This window comes from Lepisosteus oculatus, chromosome 2 (genome assembly GCF_040954835.1).
Source record: "Lepisosteus oculatus isolate fLepOcu1 chromosome 2, fLepOcu1.hap2, whole genome shotgun sequence".
Taxonomy (NCBI): Eukaryota; Metazoa; Chordata; class Actinopteri; order Semionotiformes; family Lepisosteidae; genus Lepisosteus; species Lepisosteus oculatus.
The window spans coordinates 9116780-9134921 of record NC_090697.1 but is presented as its reverse complement, the minus strand read 5'-3'; the positions used below and the strand labels follow the sequence as shown (position 1 = coordinate 9134921).

Here is an 18142-nt window from a genome sequence, read left to right as displayed (position 1 = left end):
AAGCACCTATTTTAGTAACATGTTAGAAATTGAACATGACCATGAAGTTTTAAAAAATTAGTTTCCATGGAAATTTTTTACCCTGTTGTCTTGGTAAGTTAAAAAAATCTAAAAAGATCAACCAATGGCAGCTAATGGAAATAAGGACCTAATGGCCTTTTTAAATTGCTTGCCTAATTCATAGATTTATAAGACTTAAAAAAATAGTTTCTTTTGCCCTTTGGTTTTTAATTTGATTTACTGGATTGTCTTATTGGCTGGATTGAAGGCCATTACCATGAGGAGAAGAACAAAAGAGGACCTTTTAAGGGAATTTCAGTATCGTTAAATGCTTCTTGATTTAACATGGTCTGTCTAAATAGGGTTACTGTGTTGCTTCCATTTAATATTAAAGTAGCTCTATTGTTTTTTAGAATTGTGTTGAATTAAATATACTTGAGTTATATATACTGCACAATCCCACCTATCCCATTTTTATCTTTACGCATACTTAATTGCTGTTTTTTTTACTATAGCAGTAGTCGCAATATTTATCTTATTAAAACAGTCCGAGTTCAGATCCTTTATTTAAAGTATTAATTAGGTGTAGGATGGTATAATGCATTGTGCTCTTCATCGTTTCCTGTCTGCCATGGGGAAATATCTCAATGTGTTTTCCATATCCTTTTTTTTAACTGACAGGAAGTGAATGTATTGCTCTTTAAGGGACTCCAGGAAACGTGTGTGACCTCTTCGTGTGTGTGTCCCCTCTCTAGCTGCTTTTGTCTTTGTAAAGGCTTTTCTTCTGTTTGTCATGAACAGCTAGAGTAAGCCTATTTTTCTGACTGCTTACACGCCGAGGAAGCAGAAGCTAGCTGAAACATATTTCCTAACCACCTGAGCAATGTAACTAAAAAGGACTTGATTTTCAAGTTGAGATGTATACTTCACCATCTGAATCTGGAGTGTCTTTTTGTATTTTGGAGCATTTTACATTGCTGTTCCCCCTGTGTGAGATGCAAGCTGGGCTTGTGGAAGATGTGGAGAATGCATACAGATCATACAGACAAGCAGACTTCTCAGCTTCAAAATAGTGAGGTCTCACACCAAAATGCACAGGAGTTACTGTACAACTTTTCACGTACCTGTGAGTTGAAAATAATATTTGTCTTCCAGAGGTGTCTTGTCTCCACCTAGCCATTTAGGGAATGGATTATAGTTTGCACTAGCAAATGTTTTGAGTTCATCTGTGCCTTAGTTTGGTAACATTTGGCTTGTAACATTTACATAATTACATAATTAGCAGTAGATTAATAGAGTGGCCCAGTTTATCATGAACAGACTGTAATCACAGTCTTGCTGGTTTCTCTGTATTACTTCTACATTGAAATTGATTGATCTTGAAGCATTTGCCTTTTTATTTATGTCTATCAAAATTATGCAACAGCTGATTATTATGTGGTTTGCTATACAAATAGTAATGCATCAAGTTATGTTGTTTACTTTGTTATATTGTGCATGAGATAATGAATCATTACTCATAACAAGAGGATGTGCATGTTTTCCTTACGGATGTGAATCCTCTTTTTCTACTTTCTATTTCACAATTAGTGTTTTTTATGAAGTGAGAAGAGTTTGCTTCTCCATGAACATTTAAAACATTTAAACATAATATTGGGAGGACTAAATGCTTACCATTGCTGATCCAAATAAAAATGATCTTTCAGTCTTTTAGAGAAAATTGAATGACTTGGTTGTGAGTTAGTAACCAGACTTGTTTTAGAGAGGTGTTCTTAAACCAGCAAGTTGCAAGGTGTCTGTCAGAAGCAGGACATGTTTTACAGACACATGCAGATGTTAATTTCTTATCAAGCAATTATGTGTCAAGGTGGCAGTCACAGGCCTAGTTTAAATAAGAAAGCTGCACGGTTACCAACTAATATAAATATTTATAAACTATAATAATTAGTTAGAAACTAATATAAATATTAGTTTATTTAATGAGTGTTAAAGGGTCGATACAAGAAGCGTCTGTCAGTCAAAAAGATGCCACCAGGGATTGGTAGGTCAAAGTTTGGGAATTATGGAGACCGCAGATTACAAAGAAAATAGCCTTGGATCGAGAATGTCTTAAGAAATTAAAGAGTATGGTGGTGGCTTATTCTATGGGACAAGATGTCCGTGCCCTGAAGTATTTTTACAGGTTTGGAATGTGTGCCTCCTATATCTGTCACTCTGGTTCCAGATTTCACGTTTCTGGAGTTTTTTCCATTTCTGCTGTGAAGGCATTGAACTTGTTGAGTTTCTTTATGGGTGTTCGAGTACATCTGGGTAACTGTGATATTTGTAAATATTTGATCTGTCTTAAAAATGGCATGAATGCTTTGTAGTTAGGTATTGAAGACCTTCCTGGTCAACAACACCAGACTGGAGAGCAGTGAACCGTTCATGGAATTCACTTACAGAAATTAGCCATGTTTGAAATATATTTCCTGCCACTCTTAAGTTTTCCAAACTTTAAGATGTAATGAAACACTGTGTTAGTGTTACAAAATCCACAAGCTTTTTAAAATATTCATTGTGACTCCTTGCCAAACAATTTTCATTGATGGATTGTTTATATGGCACTTTTTTATCCTGAAAGTTTCCAAATGGTTTTATACAGTAAATAGGAGGGGACCCACTTCGTCCACTACTGAAGTGCAGCCCCCAGCTCTGTTTATGTGCCAGTATCCTCACTGTGTAGGTTCCTTGCAACTTGTCTTGTAAAGTAGAAAATAGTTGGGTTGTAGCCCCTCTTTAAGTACGTTGTCCAGTTCTAGAAACAGTCGGACGTTCAGTTCAGTTGGTTGTCATCTGCACAAGTGCAGTGAAGTGCTTAAATTGCATGTAATCTATAATTATGTTAATAGCACTTTACAACCAACATCCCTTAGCTCGCTGAATGGAGAAAGAATGGGGTATTTGTAAATTATGTTGGAATACACAGGCAAAGTGCATAATTTACACAGAACATGTAACTGAAAAGGAAGGATATATATACATATATTTGCCTGAACTGTCAAAGTTTGGGCACCGCTTAAATTTAGTTGCAGATTTTAGGATCTTGCACACAGGGCGTATTGTAAAGAATGTTTACAGGCTAAACAGGCTCAAGAGCAAATTGGTGTTTGCACTGGTTTATTGAAATCTGTTGGTTACAACAGAAATGGAAGTCTAATTCAGTTCTGGAGTACTAATTGTGTTGTTAACTTTATATAATCAGTGGATGGCCAATTCCAATTGCTAGTGAACACCAGCAACTTTATAAGATTGTATAGATTGTATTTATAAGACTTTACAGACTGTTCAGGTTTCTTCGTAACCCCGGATCTGTTGTCATTCATCCTCTCTCAGACACACCCTTGTCCTACCCTTTTATACACCTGCAGCTCCAGATAGCAGGTTTGGTAGCATGAGCTCATGGTTTTTTATAGTTGACTCTATGAAGCCACAAGGCATTGTGGGAAATGTGTTGTTCTTTTTTTTTCTTTTGTGAGCCACGTACAAGTCTCTACAAGCCTGACAGGGCTGGGTTGTGTACTAGATTCTGTAGCATTTAGGGAAATAACAGCAGAATGTTTTCACTGGATGGTATGCTTATTGTTTGCATCCATTTTATATTGTGTGGGGAACTTGGGGTAGTGTACCTGCTAAAAAATAATACAGCCATCTCTACACTTGGGAAAAACCCATAGCCATCTGGTTCTACCTGAGCTGTAATCAGTGCTCTGCAATGACCTCCTAATCATGCAGTCTACTGTATATCCCTGGACTGTACAAGGGTCTAGTTCAATGGACAAGGGAGAAGTGGTTGTTTTTTGCTACCAAGAATGTATTCTGAATCAGATCTGTAAATACCGCCCTGGTCCTAGACGGCTTCAATTCAACAAGTTTAACAAGTCATCCTCAATCATTCATTTCTAAAGGTTTGGAACACATATTTATTAATCAAATATGCTAGCAGTTTGTGCAGTTAATAGAACTTTTCCTTATGGGTTGAAGATTCCTTAATTTAACAAATTGCTTTTAATTAATCAAGTGCATTTTTCCAAAACAGACATTTGAGATTTAGTGGCTACCTATAAAACCTACTTTGCCAAGAAAAGGTTTGTGGACCTCAGTATAACAAGGATAATTCTTATGTTTTACCTTGATGCTCTTATTTGATAGGAGCCAGTCTTTTCTTACATAACCAGAAGGGTTACATATACCAGTTGTTTGTTTAGAAATGCAATGTTATATGAAGTAGAAAAACGTGAATAATTAAGGATTAGCATATGTTAAAAAAGTGAACCCCTAGTACAGTATATCACAATAAAGGGGGTAATCACAATCAGGTAGTAAAAAATGGGTAACCAGTAAACAGCTGGTTTAGGGCAGCCCTGTCCTGTATAATAATCAGAAGATTTGTGAATTTTGTATTCACCATACAGGTGAGTGGGAACAATACCAGCCCAAAATTGGTAGGACCTCACTAAAAACATAGTTGATTCTCTTCAGTATGGAGTCAGTTACAAAACCATTTCTAAGCATTAGGTCTCCATCCATCGTCTGTCAGAAAAATATTCTACCAATGGAAAATATTTAAGACCACATTCACATTACAGTGGCTGAGCTTACAGTGTGTTGCTGTTGGCGTGAGAAGTGGGGATACGTCAGCTTATTTGGGGGGAAAACGTATTGTATTTGGTCAATGACCAGAGAAAATGACCCTGCAGTACAGTATAAACATGAGATGAGCACAAAAACTAAAAAAACAGGGGAGGTCTGTGCTTCTTTCTACAGTACATGGTATCCCATATTTCACGTGTAAATGTAAACTGGTTTGTGTTACAACCACATCAGGAATATATGTGGGAGGGATTTTGATAATCCTAGGTCCCTGCCATATTTCTGCTGCAGTGATTTGTAAATATTTGTGTTGGGCATTCTGTACCTCCAAATTAAAGAAATACTGATATTCAATACTGAAACCGATTTACTTTAGTTGACATCATTCACAGGTTTTGACATGTTTCCCCACCCCCACGTGGTAAAATAATGAAGTTGAGATCAGTAAAACAAAATGTGAAGTATAAGTCATTTGCATTACATTTATAAAAGCATCTTAAGACTCACGGCTCTTTCAGCTTCATAACAAGCTGTTACATGAGAGCCATGAATTTCATGATGTCATTTTTGTGTTCATTTTCTTTTCTTTTGTATGGAAGCCAACATCTCTTGCATTATACTGTGAGAACAGCTGGAGAACTGGACGTGTCTAATTTGCGTCTGAACTCAATCCATTCATTCATGCATCCGTTTTGGTCTCAGGGGAGCCAGAGCCCATCCCAGCAAGCAACAGGCGCATGGCAGGTTACACCCTGGATGGGAGGCCAGTTCATCACAGGGAGACACGGACATAAACATGTGCACACTCACACCAGGGCCAATTATGTCTTTGGACTGTAGGAGGAAACCGAAGCACCTCATGTGAAACTCATGTGAACATGGGGAGAACATGCAAACTCCACACAGACAGCGCCCCAGTCTAGAGCTGAACCCAGGCCCCCAGAGCTGCAAGGCAGCAATTCCAACCACGGTGCCACCATGCCAACCATGTAATTGATCCTTTCCCCTGGGGTTAACAGTCTTTATGAGTGAAATATAAACCCCCCAAAGTACTGAACTGTCTTGAGTATAGCTAGGGCATGCACATAAACCCCTCCATGGGCTACATTGGATGACTTGATCATGATTTAGAGTTATTAGTGTGATGGTAAATCTATTGTATTATGTAGGTGTTGTACGTAGTCTTTTGTGTCCTGTAGTATTAAGGGCTTTGCATTTTTTGCATCCAGTGCACTTTCATCTTTGTACTGTGTACAGTATTCTAATTACACAGAAATCTGTAATGTCACTGGATAGAGAATGCTACAGCCCTATAGCCTAGAGTATTTCAGATGCAGTACAGTGATTGCTCTTTTTGGCCTCTGAGTTTCAGAACCAGAAACTGAGAACCAGCAATGTGATTCTCAGTCTTTTCCAAGCTAAAAAAATGTGACTGTGATCTTGATGCTAAGTTGTGTGCAGACGTAATCTTCACATTGCTGCCTGCTGCTCTGGAGAGCACCAGGGTCTCAACAGTTAATGTTCTCTCCTGTTGTATTCAGTGTGTTGTTTGTTAGGTTGTTTGCCTCAGGGCTGTTCTCCGGGGGGCCTGCTTCTGGAGATGCACTGTTAATGTGTGCTGCCTTGGTTGAAGTAGCAAGTGGCATCTGGGACCTGTCCAATCCCACAAACAAAAGCCTGCTGAGCAGTACTGACACTTGCTTTAGAGTAATGACGAGATGCAACTGCATGTTCTTATTTTATTTAGCAAAATACGCATTGTAAGTTCTTGCTCCTATCCAGATGTATTGCTTCTGCAACTATGGAATAAGAGATCTTATGTTTTATGATTTAGGGTAATAATGTTCAAAAATATAATGACAGTGTCTCCTTTTTCACTTGGATCAACAAACAGAACATAAAACATGCGCAACTACCTGACAGCATCTTAGAGTGAATCTTCCCATTAATTGATATTTATACCATTATTGAAGCATTTCAAGGAAAACACTTCATTGCAGCTATTTTTCTGTTTTCTTTTTTTCTCATAAACCTGCAGGCACAGCAGTTGCTATTGAGGACTGTTGAGGTTGTTTTTTACATTAAGTTGTTTTGACTTACTATATGCTAATGTGATCACAGTGGTTTATTTATTTCTCTTTAAAGCAGTTCTGTATACACAGCATTAGCTGTGTTATAAAGTTATATAAGAAAAAGCAAAATCTATGTACAGTATTTAACTTTATTTAATTTTTTTCCCAGATCATAGTGGTTATTTAGAGAAATGTTTCAATAGTAATGTGACTTGATCTTAGTTGACACGGGGAAACTTAAAATCGCTTCACTGTAAGCAACAGTGAATGTTTGAAAGCAGTCTGATGATAAGAAAAACCCTTTTAGTTATAACGTAAGTTATATGTAATTGTAGCAAGCTTCTATATATAGGGAAGGGTAAGTGAAGTTTAAACTCCCTCTGAGACAGGTCGAGTAGGTGTCTGCATGCAAAGGCATTTATCAGGAGTGCTGGTACAGATAAACACAGTCCAGACCTTCTGTTAATGTACAGTTTGTGTATGGAGTTTTAAATTCTGTATTTAAGCTGGGTAGTATAGCTCAGGAGAATCATTATCGTTATACTGGTTCTTGCATATGCTAATAAGAATAGTCTTGGTTTGTGCAAAACATACTGGTTGATTTCACCTATATTGGGGAAACCTGGCTCATGTCCTGGATAGGACTTGTAAAAGAGTCTTCCTTTGGGGATATACCACATGTGTTAAATTCAGTTCTATGCAGTCGTAAATTGGTTTCCTGTCAGAGAAACATTAAGATGGAGAAGAATATATTTTTTTCAGATCAGTTTGTGTCCTTGTTTTTCGGATGTACAATGTTGAGAGTGTTCTCAGGTTGGCTTTTTTTAGTTAGAGCCTTTCTGGCAGATTTGAATGGTTGCACTTTTGAACTTTTCTGTCTCGAGCCCTGTCAAACAATTGTTTCCCATCATCTCTCTCGTCGCTGCTGTGTAGCACGGCTCAGGACAGGGATTTGCATGCTGAAACTTTGTAAAGGAAATGGTTGTCAGATTTGCAAACTTGTATGTCCACACCCCTGAAGTTGCTTTGCTTTGTCATTGTAAGCAGCATGAGAACAGTCTCTTCAGGCTTTTCAGCGACTTGCTTATCCTGCATATCATTTAGGGATTAAATTGAATGTCAGGTCTGGGTTTTCCACATTACTTCTATGTTTGTTTGCAGTTTGTATATTTATGATATAGCAGGTTTAATACTAAAACAGGCCATTCCTTAAATGTAATTCCCTGGGGCTCTCAATATAACACGCATCAGAAATGTGTGATATATTTTTGAAAGTAATACTGTATGTAATGTAAATTTTGTTCTGAGCTAAACTGGCTCAGGTTTTTCTCCATTATATTTATTAATACATTATTTTTTCCCAGCTTTGCTTCAAATGCTCTTTTCCGACGAGGAAGGATCTTACATGTTTATTTGACTAATTATACATTTAGTTAAAATGACTAATTTATTTTCAGGTCTGTTCTCTTTACAGTTACCTATAAACCCAGCAGAATTTCAGATTAGCCCAGCACCACTTTTCCTTGATGATCTCTAGCATAGTTAGTTTTTGTGAAATTTGCAAATTACCTCAAAATGGCAGAAGACGTGAAGGCTGTACAGTAGAACAGGTAATTCACATGACATAGAACTTAAACCAAGGGTAGTTATTTAAAAAAATGTCCTTCTAGTCCTACATTTATCCTCCTATTTATAAGACTTCATGTTTAATGTTGAGTAAAATAATTATATATTCCTGGGGATTAAAGGACAAATATTGTACTGACATCCCAAACTCAAATATTTAGAAACTGACAAGAACTGCATTAAGACTGCAAATAGGAGGCTGTTCTATTACACAAAGGGTTGTGGGGGTCTGTAACAGACAAGCAACGGTCATTGCTAACTCATACTGAAGGTTTATGCCGATATGTAAATACTGGCCTGTTTCATTCCTCGATTCCAGCCTTGTGAAGCCTGGGAGCCTGTGGAGGACCATCTTGTAGGACAACATGCAATGTGTCCCTTTGCAGTTCTGTTATTTCCCTTTGCAAGATGGCGCTATGGTTTGTGGTCTGCCTCAGTTTTCCTAACTACCGTATCTCTTAATTGCCTGTTATAACTTCTTTATGTTAAATCTTTGGTCAGTGGCTGGCGATGGAAAACATGGCAGCCTTCACTGGGAAGGTCTGTTTGCTCCTCTTAATTGTTTGTTTTCGGTTGATGTTAAAGTTAAAAAAACAAAATTGTTTTTTTTTATTCTGTTTTTTCCTCATGTTTGAAATGTGACTGACAGGTAGTTGAGGTTTCCTGGTTACTGTCCTCTATCAAGTACTTTAGTACTGTGCACTACAGTACTACTGTGTACCTACGTTTTCCTGGAGAGGACCTGGAGTATTTAAGGTCTATCTTCTTACAACCATTGGACAGTGCAGTTAACTCTAACTGTAGGCCTTATTACTTTTATTGAGCCATAGCTGTGACGCTGCTGGTTTACGCACATTAACCAGGTATGCATACAGCTCGTTCATGAAAGTAGAAAGAAGCCCAGTCACATGGTGGCAGAACCTTCTGGAATGAAAGAAACCCAGAGATGGCAGCCCACACGGCGAGTTACAGGAGCTCACGCATTCTGTGTTGTTTTCGTTTGTTTGACGTAGATGAAAGGAGAAAGTCGTGCTTCTTTGGCAAAGTCAATTTTGCTTCAGGAGAAAGTACGTTTTTACCGTTAACTGCACTAGGCCTGCTGTGATTTGTTGGCAGTTTCTTAAAACATGAAGCATGGCTGACAAGGAAATTAAACACTGTTCCAAAAAGCTGCATTGAAGTGGTGAGCTTCCTGCATTGTGAAATGATTACCCCAGGGGTGTGTAAATGAACAGTAATGTGTTGTTTCTGGAACAGTGTCATGCTACCTGGATGCACCTTGCAGAAGGCGCACAAGGAAGTGAAATTGCTGAGCCAACTGCGATCGCCAAGAGGACTTTGAGCCAGGAGTGTGATCTGGGCAGCACAAAGCCTTTAGCTTTAACCATCAGCCACAATCTCCCATGTACTGTAGGTGAGGAATTAACTGGCACTTCAGATTGTGAACACTTCAATAAAAAAAATCCTTTATATTATATGTAATATTTATCCTGTAGAAGAACTGGTCACTAAGTCAGATATCACAAAGAAAGCATTCACTTTAGAAGTCACCTGTTGTACAGATGGGATTGTGTGTGAATGAGTTTTTCCTACTGTAGCTTGTAACATTACATAGTCTTTAGGTCTCTTGATGATCAGATACTTCTGCAGATGTGTAATAAATGTGGATAGACATTAATACATTTTGAAAATAAAAAGCATCAGACAGAAATAAACCTAATTTAACTTTTGGGTTAAAAAGTTAGAGAAAAGGTCTAGTTCTGTAGCATGAAATTAAGATGTATTATTATGCAGTACAGTCCGTACATCACTTATAATAAGTGCTTAAATGACAGCGGTTTTAGTATTTTCTCCCTGAGGCAACTGAAACGCTGTACATTGAACTGTATTGAACTTCCTGTAGAACTTTGCAGAAGTTGGAGTTCCAATATGGCAAATATATAAGATACTGATTTCACTGACAGAAAAATCAACATGTACATTTCCTTTCTCTACTGTAGGTTTGTCAGCCAGGCACTGGGGAAAAGTGAATTTGTAAACGTTTTATGTAATTTTAAAGATATTGTGCGTCGATATCTGAATTGTTTTTAAGACTACAGAGTCATGTCCTCCAGTCAGCATGTACACTGTGAATGCTGCCGTAAAGTTAAAGATCAAACTTTTGTCTTTCTTGCTTTGATAAAAAAATAAAACAAACACATTAGGATCAAGATATTTTAATCGTGAACTACAAAAATATGAAATTGTAAAGGTATTTGCAAATACCTTTAGGAGTGAAGGAGTTTTTTTCTGAATAGATGTAGTAATCATTTAAAAATATTTTTTGAAAGAATACAATATTATTGAATTCAGCCTTTTTTACTTAGTTTGAAAAACCTGGTACATCTTTGTTTTGTTTTCTTATACCTTTTCTTCTTGGATCTTTCATGCAATTTTCTCTGCTTGGTCGTTCTGTGAAATTAAGTGATCAAAACGTCTTGCCACTAAGATTAATTTTAATGGTAATTTCTGCGACAATTGCCATTTGCTCACGGGAGAAATGGTCAGACCTCGGTGACAAACTATTCAGGAAACCGAAGTGCTCGCCGTACCATGAGAGCTCTATATCCTCAGAACAGATGGATGATAATGTTGTTTTAAAGCTTATAGACAGGGCTACTAAGCTATTTCAGAATTTGTTAAAAAGGGTATAGAAATTAAGTCAGTTTTGACCTTTGACCTTGGTTATCTCTGAACACAAGAACTCAAATTTATTTTCATTTGTAATTGTACATGTACTGTACCATACACTTGTTAACATCTCCTGAAGGTTAATTGCGTTGTCCACTGTAAGCCGCATGACTTTAATGTAAATAAACTTCTTTAACTTCATTTGCTGTACAGTTTTATAGTTCCTACTGTAGCTTGTAGAAAAAATTAAAGGTGTTGTTTGACAGGGAAGGGTGTAGTAATTCAAGCTCTCCACAGGTCCTTATCGAGAAGTGTTCACTTCTCCTAAGCTGTATGTGTCCTTCCCCTTGTGCTGTTGTGCTACTGATCAGAATTAAAAGAAAAATATAGCAAAATCATTTTGCTTGACCAAGAATGTAATATACACTGTATGAATGTAAAACAGGTATGTTTATGAAGTTTGAACCATAAATCTTTTTATGTCGTTTTAAAATGTAAATAAAGTTAACAGCACACAAGTTACTTGTACTTGTCCTACTCGCACTTGGTACTGTAGGCTGGTGTTGCCACTTTCATGCTCATGTAACCCAGACAACCCATCTGACGAAGTTGCCAGTGTTTCCTTTTCTCCAAATAATATCGTATCGATTAATGAGTTACGCCTGATAATGAGTAAACACCAGCACGCAAGTTACCAGAATTCTCATTGTGCCAGCACAATACTGGGGAAAAACAACAACACTAAATTCCCACCTGACAGTTACCAGTATGTATACATACAGTGTGACCTACCTGTTGCTGAACATTCTGCTTGTTGAGGGTGGGCATTGATGCCACTATCTGCCCTTAAGCAGCCTAGTCAGCAAATTTAAAAGCGATTTATTAAAATATTAAAATTTAAAATTTAAAAGCGATTTAAGAAATACCACCTTTTTTTCCCCTCAGACTGTATTTCACAATGAACTATAGATGAGCTCTGCAGGAATATTGCAGCAATGAAAAATGTGAACATATAAATCTTAGACATCCAAAAGTTGTACTATTTTCCTATAGTTTTTTTTTCCAAAAGTGCTGGGCATTACATTCTAAGCGATCCTCACATTTAACATTTTCTCCATAAATGAATAATGATTACTAGTCTTTCAGGATTTCTGAATTCCCTGTGCTCTTGTGGAAGTTCTTTCCTGGTTATGTTTCCAATTTGGAACTGACAGAGGTGCCAGCAGCACACAGCCTGTTGAGCACCACAGCTTTAGGTATCCCAGTCACATGCAGGCAGTTATAAACCCAAAACTGTAATCAGTGTTGTTTGGGTTACATGGTTTGATCTCTTGGCCTGTGCCCTGAATGTGGTCTTTGTAGTTGAGCTGCTTTATAGCTTCTGTGGCACCTCTGAGGCTACGTCTTTATCATTCCACACTAATGTTCACTCTTGGTTGTGGTGGCCTGCCATGTCTCCTGTGTTTTTTTTTATTCCGACCTCTCTTTTTAATCCCCTTTTCACTAATATTATGTTATTTGGTTTCATACTGTTTCCCTGTCCTGACTTATTGAGGACTGTAAATTAACCAGTCTAATCTGGTGGACTGCAGCTCTCTGGGATCAGCAGTGAATATCACTGCTCTACTCTGTGCTCAACTCCGAGATCGGAATTTCCAAATAATGCAACTGGCAGGAAACAGAAAAGACTTTAATTGTCTGATCTAGGTAAAGAAGGTGGGTCTGGTTTTAAAACAGAGGAATAAGTGCCATTTTTACTATAAATGTGGAGTGCTTTTCTAGAGACTGCTGTGTTGAATTCTCATCATACTGGGGGGGTATAGAGTATTCCCGTGTAGCTGAAGTCTTTTAGTTTAAATTAAAATGGGAAATGGCACAGGCAGCATTTCCGATTTTGGTCTATTACTCCAAGTGTTTGCGACTCCTATGCTTAATCTTTATTCTATTTTTAGTTTTTGTCCAAAAGTAAATTATAAGCTTCTGTTTTCCTAAATGGTTACATATGCTGTAAATAGACTCCTGGTGCTGCTGGCCTCTGTTTTTGGCCTCATAGTTTCCATAGAATTCGATCTACACACAACTGAGATGATGTCTTTTTCACTGGAAAAACAAATACACTGTTTATGGAATATCGGACAACTGCTCCTTGCACTACTTAAATGGTGGTTATGCAGTCTGGATTGGCTTTGCAACTTGGAGGTTACTGGTCTGAATACTATTTTACACACTTTTAATATCTTCCGGGGAAACAAGCTGAATGTTAGGATGTATAGCACTCTTAAGAATAGGATTTAAATGATATGATGTTATGTAACATGTATTTCAACATGTATTCATAACTTGTATTATGTCTATTGTAAACTGATCTACTAAGTCCTCATTTAGAAATTGTATATAATTTTCATCATTTTGTTTTAAAAAAATATATTACCGCTCTGGAACCAGTCCATACAGATTTTGTGCTATAAAGTAATGTTTGACACTGGCTGTCATGAAGAACTGAACTTTTTTAGTTTTGATTTAAAAGGACGATGGAAGAACTTGATCCAAATACTCAAAATCCTAAAAGGCCGTGACAACCCAGTGGACCTCTTCAGAATCAGCCCCTGGCCCTGCCAGGCCCCTCTCTATCCCTGCAGTGGGATACACATCTGTTTTACTTCACCGACTGATTCTTTCTCACACTTGAGTTCTCACAGTAGCTCACGCCTGTTCTCCCAGCCTGACCCATGTCCTTGCCCCCCACAGGCTGACACGTCTCCCCTTCTTCCCCGTCTCGCAGTCACAGTAGCACCCACATTACAGGACGCGCTCTCTTCACACAGACACTCTTCTTACACGCCACTCTGTCGTCCTCTGGCATGACCACGCAGGAGGAAACATCCAAACATACAAAAGGTTACCGTGGGGTGAAGGTTCTTGTCTGAACCACATTCTCCAGAAGAGCAGTGGCATCCTCTGTCCTCTCTGCAATGAGAGGAGGCCGCTTGGCCCCATGTAGTCCTCTTGATAGTTAACCATTCATTGATCCAAGGATCTCATCCAGGGTGGTGTATTGTCTTCAACAACAAGGCTGGGTGGCTTATTCCACACTCTTACCACCCTTTGTGAGACATGCAGTCCTTTGAGGATTCGAACCCGAAGATCCCCTGCAGCCTGACAGACCACTAAGGATCGCGCTCCACGTTTCCTGTGACGTATGTGTCTCCCCTTCTCTGTGGCTTGCCATTCAAAGCCCCTTTGGGTTCCTTCCGGGCAAGGATGCACGGGCTTCTCAACCTGCCGGTCTTCCCTTTCACCATTTTCCTTCCACGAGCACAAAAACGCATTACACAGCCCTGTCTCCTGCAGCTAACAGTGCCCGTGCTGTCCATCAGCCTCTGCTGGAACACACGGGGCCTGTCACTGGGCTGTCTCCCAGCGCCCTGGGGAAGGCCTGGACACCGCTCCACCTCCATCCTTGCAACTCCTCGGCTTCCTCTGCTTCTCCTCTGCACCGCCCCCGGCGACCCCCTCAGCCCCTGTTGACATTCTTCCTCTGACAGCCCTGGTGAGCACGTGCAGCTGACCTCCACCCCTGCCCCTCCTGCCCCTTTCACATGCACCCTGTCCAACAGGCTGCTGTCTTCCAAAATGCATTTCTGCATTTCTGAGAGGGTTTTGCTTAGTCTCTGTGCCCTGCAAGAGGACCTACTCAGTCTCTCTACAGAGTTTAGAGAAGCCATTTAAATAGGACAGCTCACAGCTGTAGCTCATCAAAGCCCAAGGTGCCCTGCTGCTGTACCTTCAGGTCACAACCTAATAAGGTTACACGTGAGAGGAGGCCATTTGGCTAATCAAGCGTGTTTGGGTGCTCACAGCTAATTGATGCAAGGATAGCTCGTCCTGGGTTTCCCTGAAAAAAACTGGGGTACTGGCTTCAGCAACTAGGCTTGGTAACTTTTTTCAGATACCCACAATCCTTTGTTTGAAAAGTGCTTCCTCTTTTCAAATTGTAAATCTACAGTATTTTGCCGTCAGAGCACTGACCAGTTTCTGGTCTCACATTGCAAGTGAAGGAGAACTGGGTTTGTTAAGGGATGCAGGGCTACCAAGTACAAACCAGTGCAGTGTTCTTGAGGGTGCTGAAGTTGGAAGAGAAGAAATGTTCTTTATTCCCTCTCTTGATCTTAACTCTTCAATCTGTGTTGCTTTAGGTAAAGCCACTCAGGCATTTTGAAACAGGTTGATGAAGAACTGGAGCTACTGCAGCAAAATATATGATATATGATTGGCTAGCCCTTTGGAATAGGTCAGTTCCTGTCTTATACTGTAGCACATTCTGGAAAACATTGAATGCACAATTTTTAGTCTGGTCTTACAGTGAATAACAGTCTTGGCATTCTTGGTATTTGAGGGACACCACTTCAGTGCCATCCTTCAGATTTGATAAACCAAGGTCATGAATTAAAGATTCCATGGCACTGTTCAGAACAGTAACACGATTCACCCTGGTATGCTGGTCAACCTTAGGCTTACCAAGTTTGTAAATAATTTCTCCCTTCTCTGGCTGATTCACTATGCAGTGCTGGTGCGTATTGGCTGCTGTGTATTGCTCAGTGGCAGATGAAAAGTGTCCTCTCCTGTCTATAAAACGCTGTGTCGTACACAGGGCACGCAGTGCTATAGGTGCTTTGAATAGGAAGGTTTCAGGAAAACATACACAATCACAGCCTTTAAAATATCAAGATAGTTCTCCTTTAGGAAAACAATACTCAAAACAGAATAAACCCTAGACTTCTCTTTGAGCATTTAACTACATGTCTTCCTGTGTCCCTCTGTATACAGTATACAGTAAATACAGCGGGGCAGCTAAGCTTCTTACCGGCTTCAGAACAAACACTCATGCTTCAGTCTTCTCCAGACAGCAGGTATTGACCAGCCTGTTTACTGGTTAATGAAAGTCAACAGACCAGTTGTCTTCCTTCAGAATGAACAGTGAAACACAAATCAGGGAACACAAGGGGAGGCTATGTGGAAGCGCATATAAAATGGAGAAGAGTAGGCATTCTCTACCCTAAGACTTGTGGGAGTATGGAACAAGCTACCCAGCCATTTTGTTGAAGCCATTATCCTGTTTTCTTTCATGAAACAGCTGGATGACTAGAGGATTGTATTGCGTTGTCTAGAGGAGGAAAATGAGGTTAATGAAAACTCTTGTCTTAGTGTTGTTGTAAGGTCTTCTACACTTTTCTAATCCTACTATTTTGAGCTAGTCTGGTTAACTAACATTAAGTAAAAATTAATAAAAATGCAGATTTCTGTGGTAATGTACTAGTCACATCACCCCCTTACTCTTGTCTATCCATTTATTACCAAGGTCTCAACCCACATACGTGCTTTACCTTAATAATTTCAGTGAGCATCTTTTACAGTAGTTTCTGCTCATCACTAATGCCTTAATAATCAATTACTCATATATATATAGTATTCCCACAAAAGTGTGGCACATCAATGCTGACTAAAACCTTTTTGCACTTGGCATTGTAGCTTCCAAGGTGATATGCTCACCGTTATATAGCAGTGATTAAGTCTATTTTTATCCTTTAATGATTATTTTTCTCCTTTTTTATTTTTATGATGATCATAATCTAGTAAAGCCAGTACCAGTCACCGTCTTTTACATTTTGTATGTACTGGGTTCTTATACTTGATCAATCTGGCCCTTTTCATGTTAAAGGCGAACTTTGCTGCTGTTGATGTGTCCAAGCTCCTAACCGCTCTTTATTTTGGTTTCCCTAGAGACCGCTGTTTAGCAGCTGTGTGCAATGGAGGATGGGAAGCCAGTGTGGGCGCCCCACCCAACAGATGGGTTCCAGCTGGGCACTATTGTAGACATTGGAGCTGACACCTTGACAATTGAGCCCTTGAATAAGGGCAAGGTGAGTGGATTTTGGATACCAGTCCTGGTAAACCTGTCTAACCATCAGCAAAACCTCTTATCAAGACAAAGGACTCCCTTATTTATAAAACACTTTCCTATGCAGGTATCGCCAACAAACATAAGCAAGCACTGTAGCTTAGAGTTTTGTGTAAAATATTACCTTTTTATGCTGAAGTGGTGTCTTTTACTCACTGTGGAATATCTTTGAATTGGAGCTTTCTTAACACCCTCTGTGGCTAGACCATGAATTGTGTATGAGCCAGAGATAACCGCTGAATATGACTGTTAGCTTACCTTAGGTTAGCTTTGGTCTTTTCACTTGTTTCATCCTGTCTTTTACGCTACAGTAATAACTCTTGATAACTTGATGGCACAGTCTGTGCTTCAAACAGTTTACCTTTCTTTTCAACGACCCCGTTGACATCAGGTAATAAAATAAAAATCTTCACTATCTTTCATGTCCAAAATGGAAGAACAGTCTTACTGTGTTGTGTGTACGATATGCTCATTAGTTCTGCTCAGTGTTGGACATTATTTTTGTTGGCAGCTTCAGAGCAGTACTGTTCAAAAGCACAATAAGAGTTCTGTTCATTCACGGATTGTTTGTGCCAGTAAACTGCAGCAATCTTGCCTGATCTGTGCTATAGCGTTTCAGATAGGCATTTGGAGGAAAGCAAGGGCACGATAATGTCCCTGAGACAAACAAAAATAGTGTTTGAATTCTTTTTTGTTTCTAAATTGAAGGTTTTTTTTTAAAATATTGCTTCCAATGAAAAAGAAAAAGCGTGTGTTGGAACAGAAAGAGCAGGGTTTTGACTTACTACCATATAGTTTTTTATATACAGTGGAATACTCCAATCCTGCCAAAGAAACTAGGATACGTTCATACTTGAGTGTTGGTTAACTATATTATTACAGTACATTACAGCATAAACTTGTACATTATAAAACATTATGAATAAAACATTGTATAAAACTTCAAATGGTTTTAAAATTGGCTTACAAAAATGTCTGGTATTGTTCGAGCACCAGAAAACCATATTTTTAGCTGTAATACAATCTCTTTAACATTTCACAGTGTGTCACAAGTATTTAATTATTTGTGTGTACAACGCTGCCTTTATTCTGCAAGTGACCTTCCAAAAACCATGCTTGTGTGGCACGATGACATTGAAGAAACTGTTGTTCATGCTACGAAACTGATTAAATTGCAATGAGA

At 38.9% G+C, this 18142-nt stretch overlaps 1 protein-coding gene across 7 annotated transcripts in view; it reads left to right on the top strand.

The window, feature by feature from the left end:
* The window catches only part of myo6a (myosin VIa), an 87265-nt gene that overhangs the window by 6287 nt on the left and 62836 nt on the right, over positions 1–18142 (top strand). For all 7 annotated transcript variants that reach the window (XM_015354651.2, XM_015354643.2, XM_015354639.2 and 4 more), the window contains exon 2: positions 16782–16921. In XM_015354651.2, the coding sequence (XP_015210137.1) occupies positions 16808–16921 (114 nt within the window). In that variant the 5' untranslated portion in view covers positions 16782–16807. The remainder of the gene's footprint in view (positions 1–16781; positions 16922–18142) is intronic.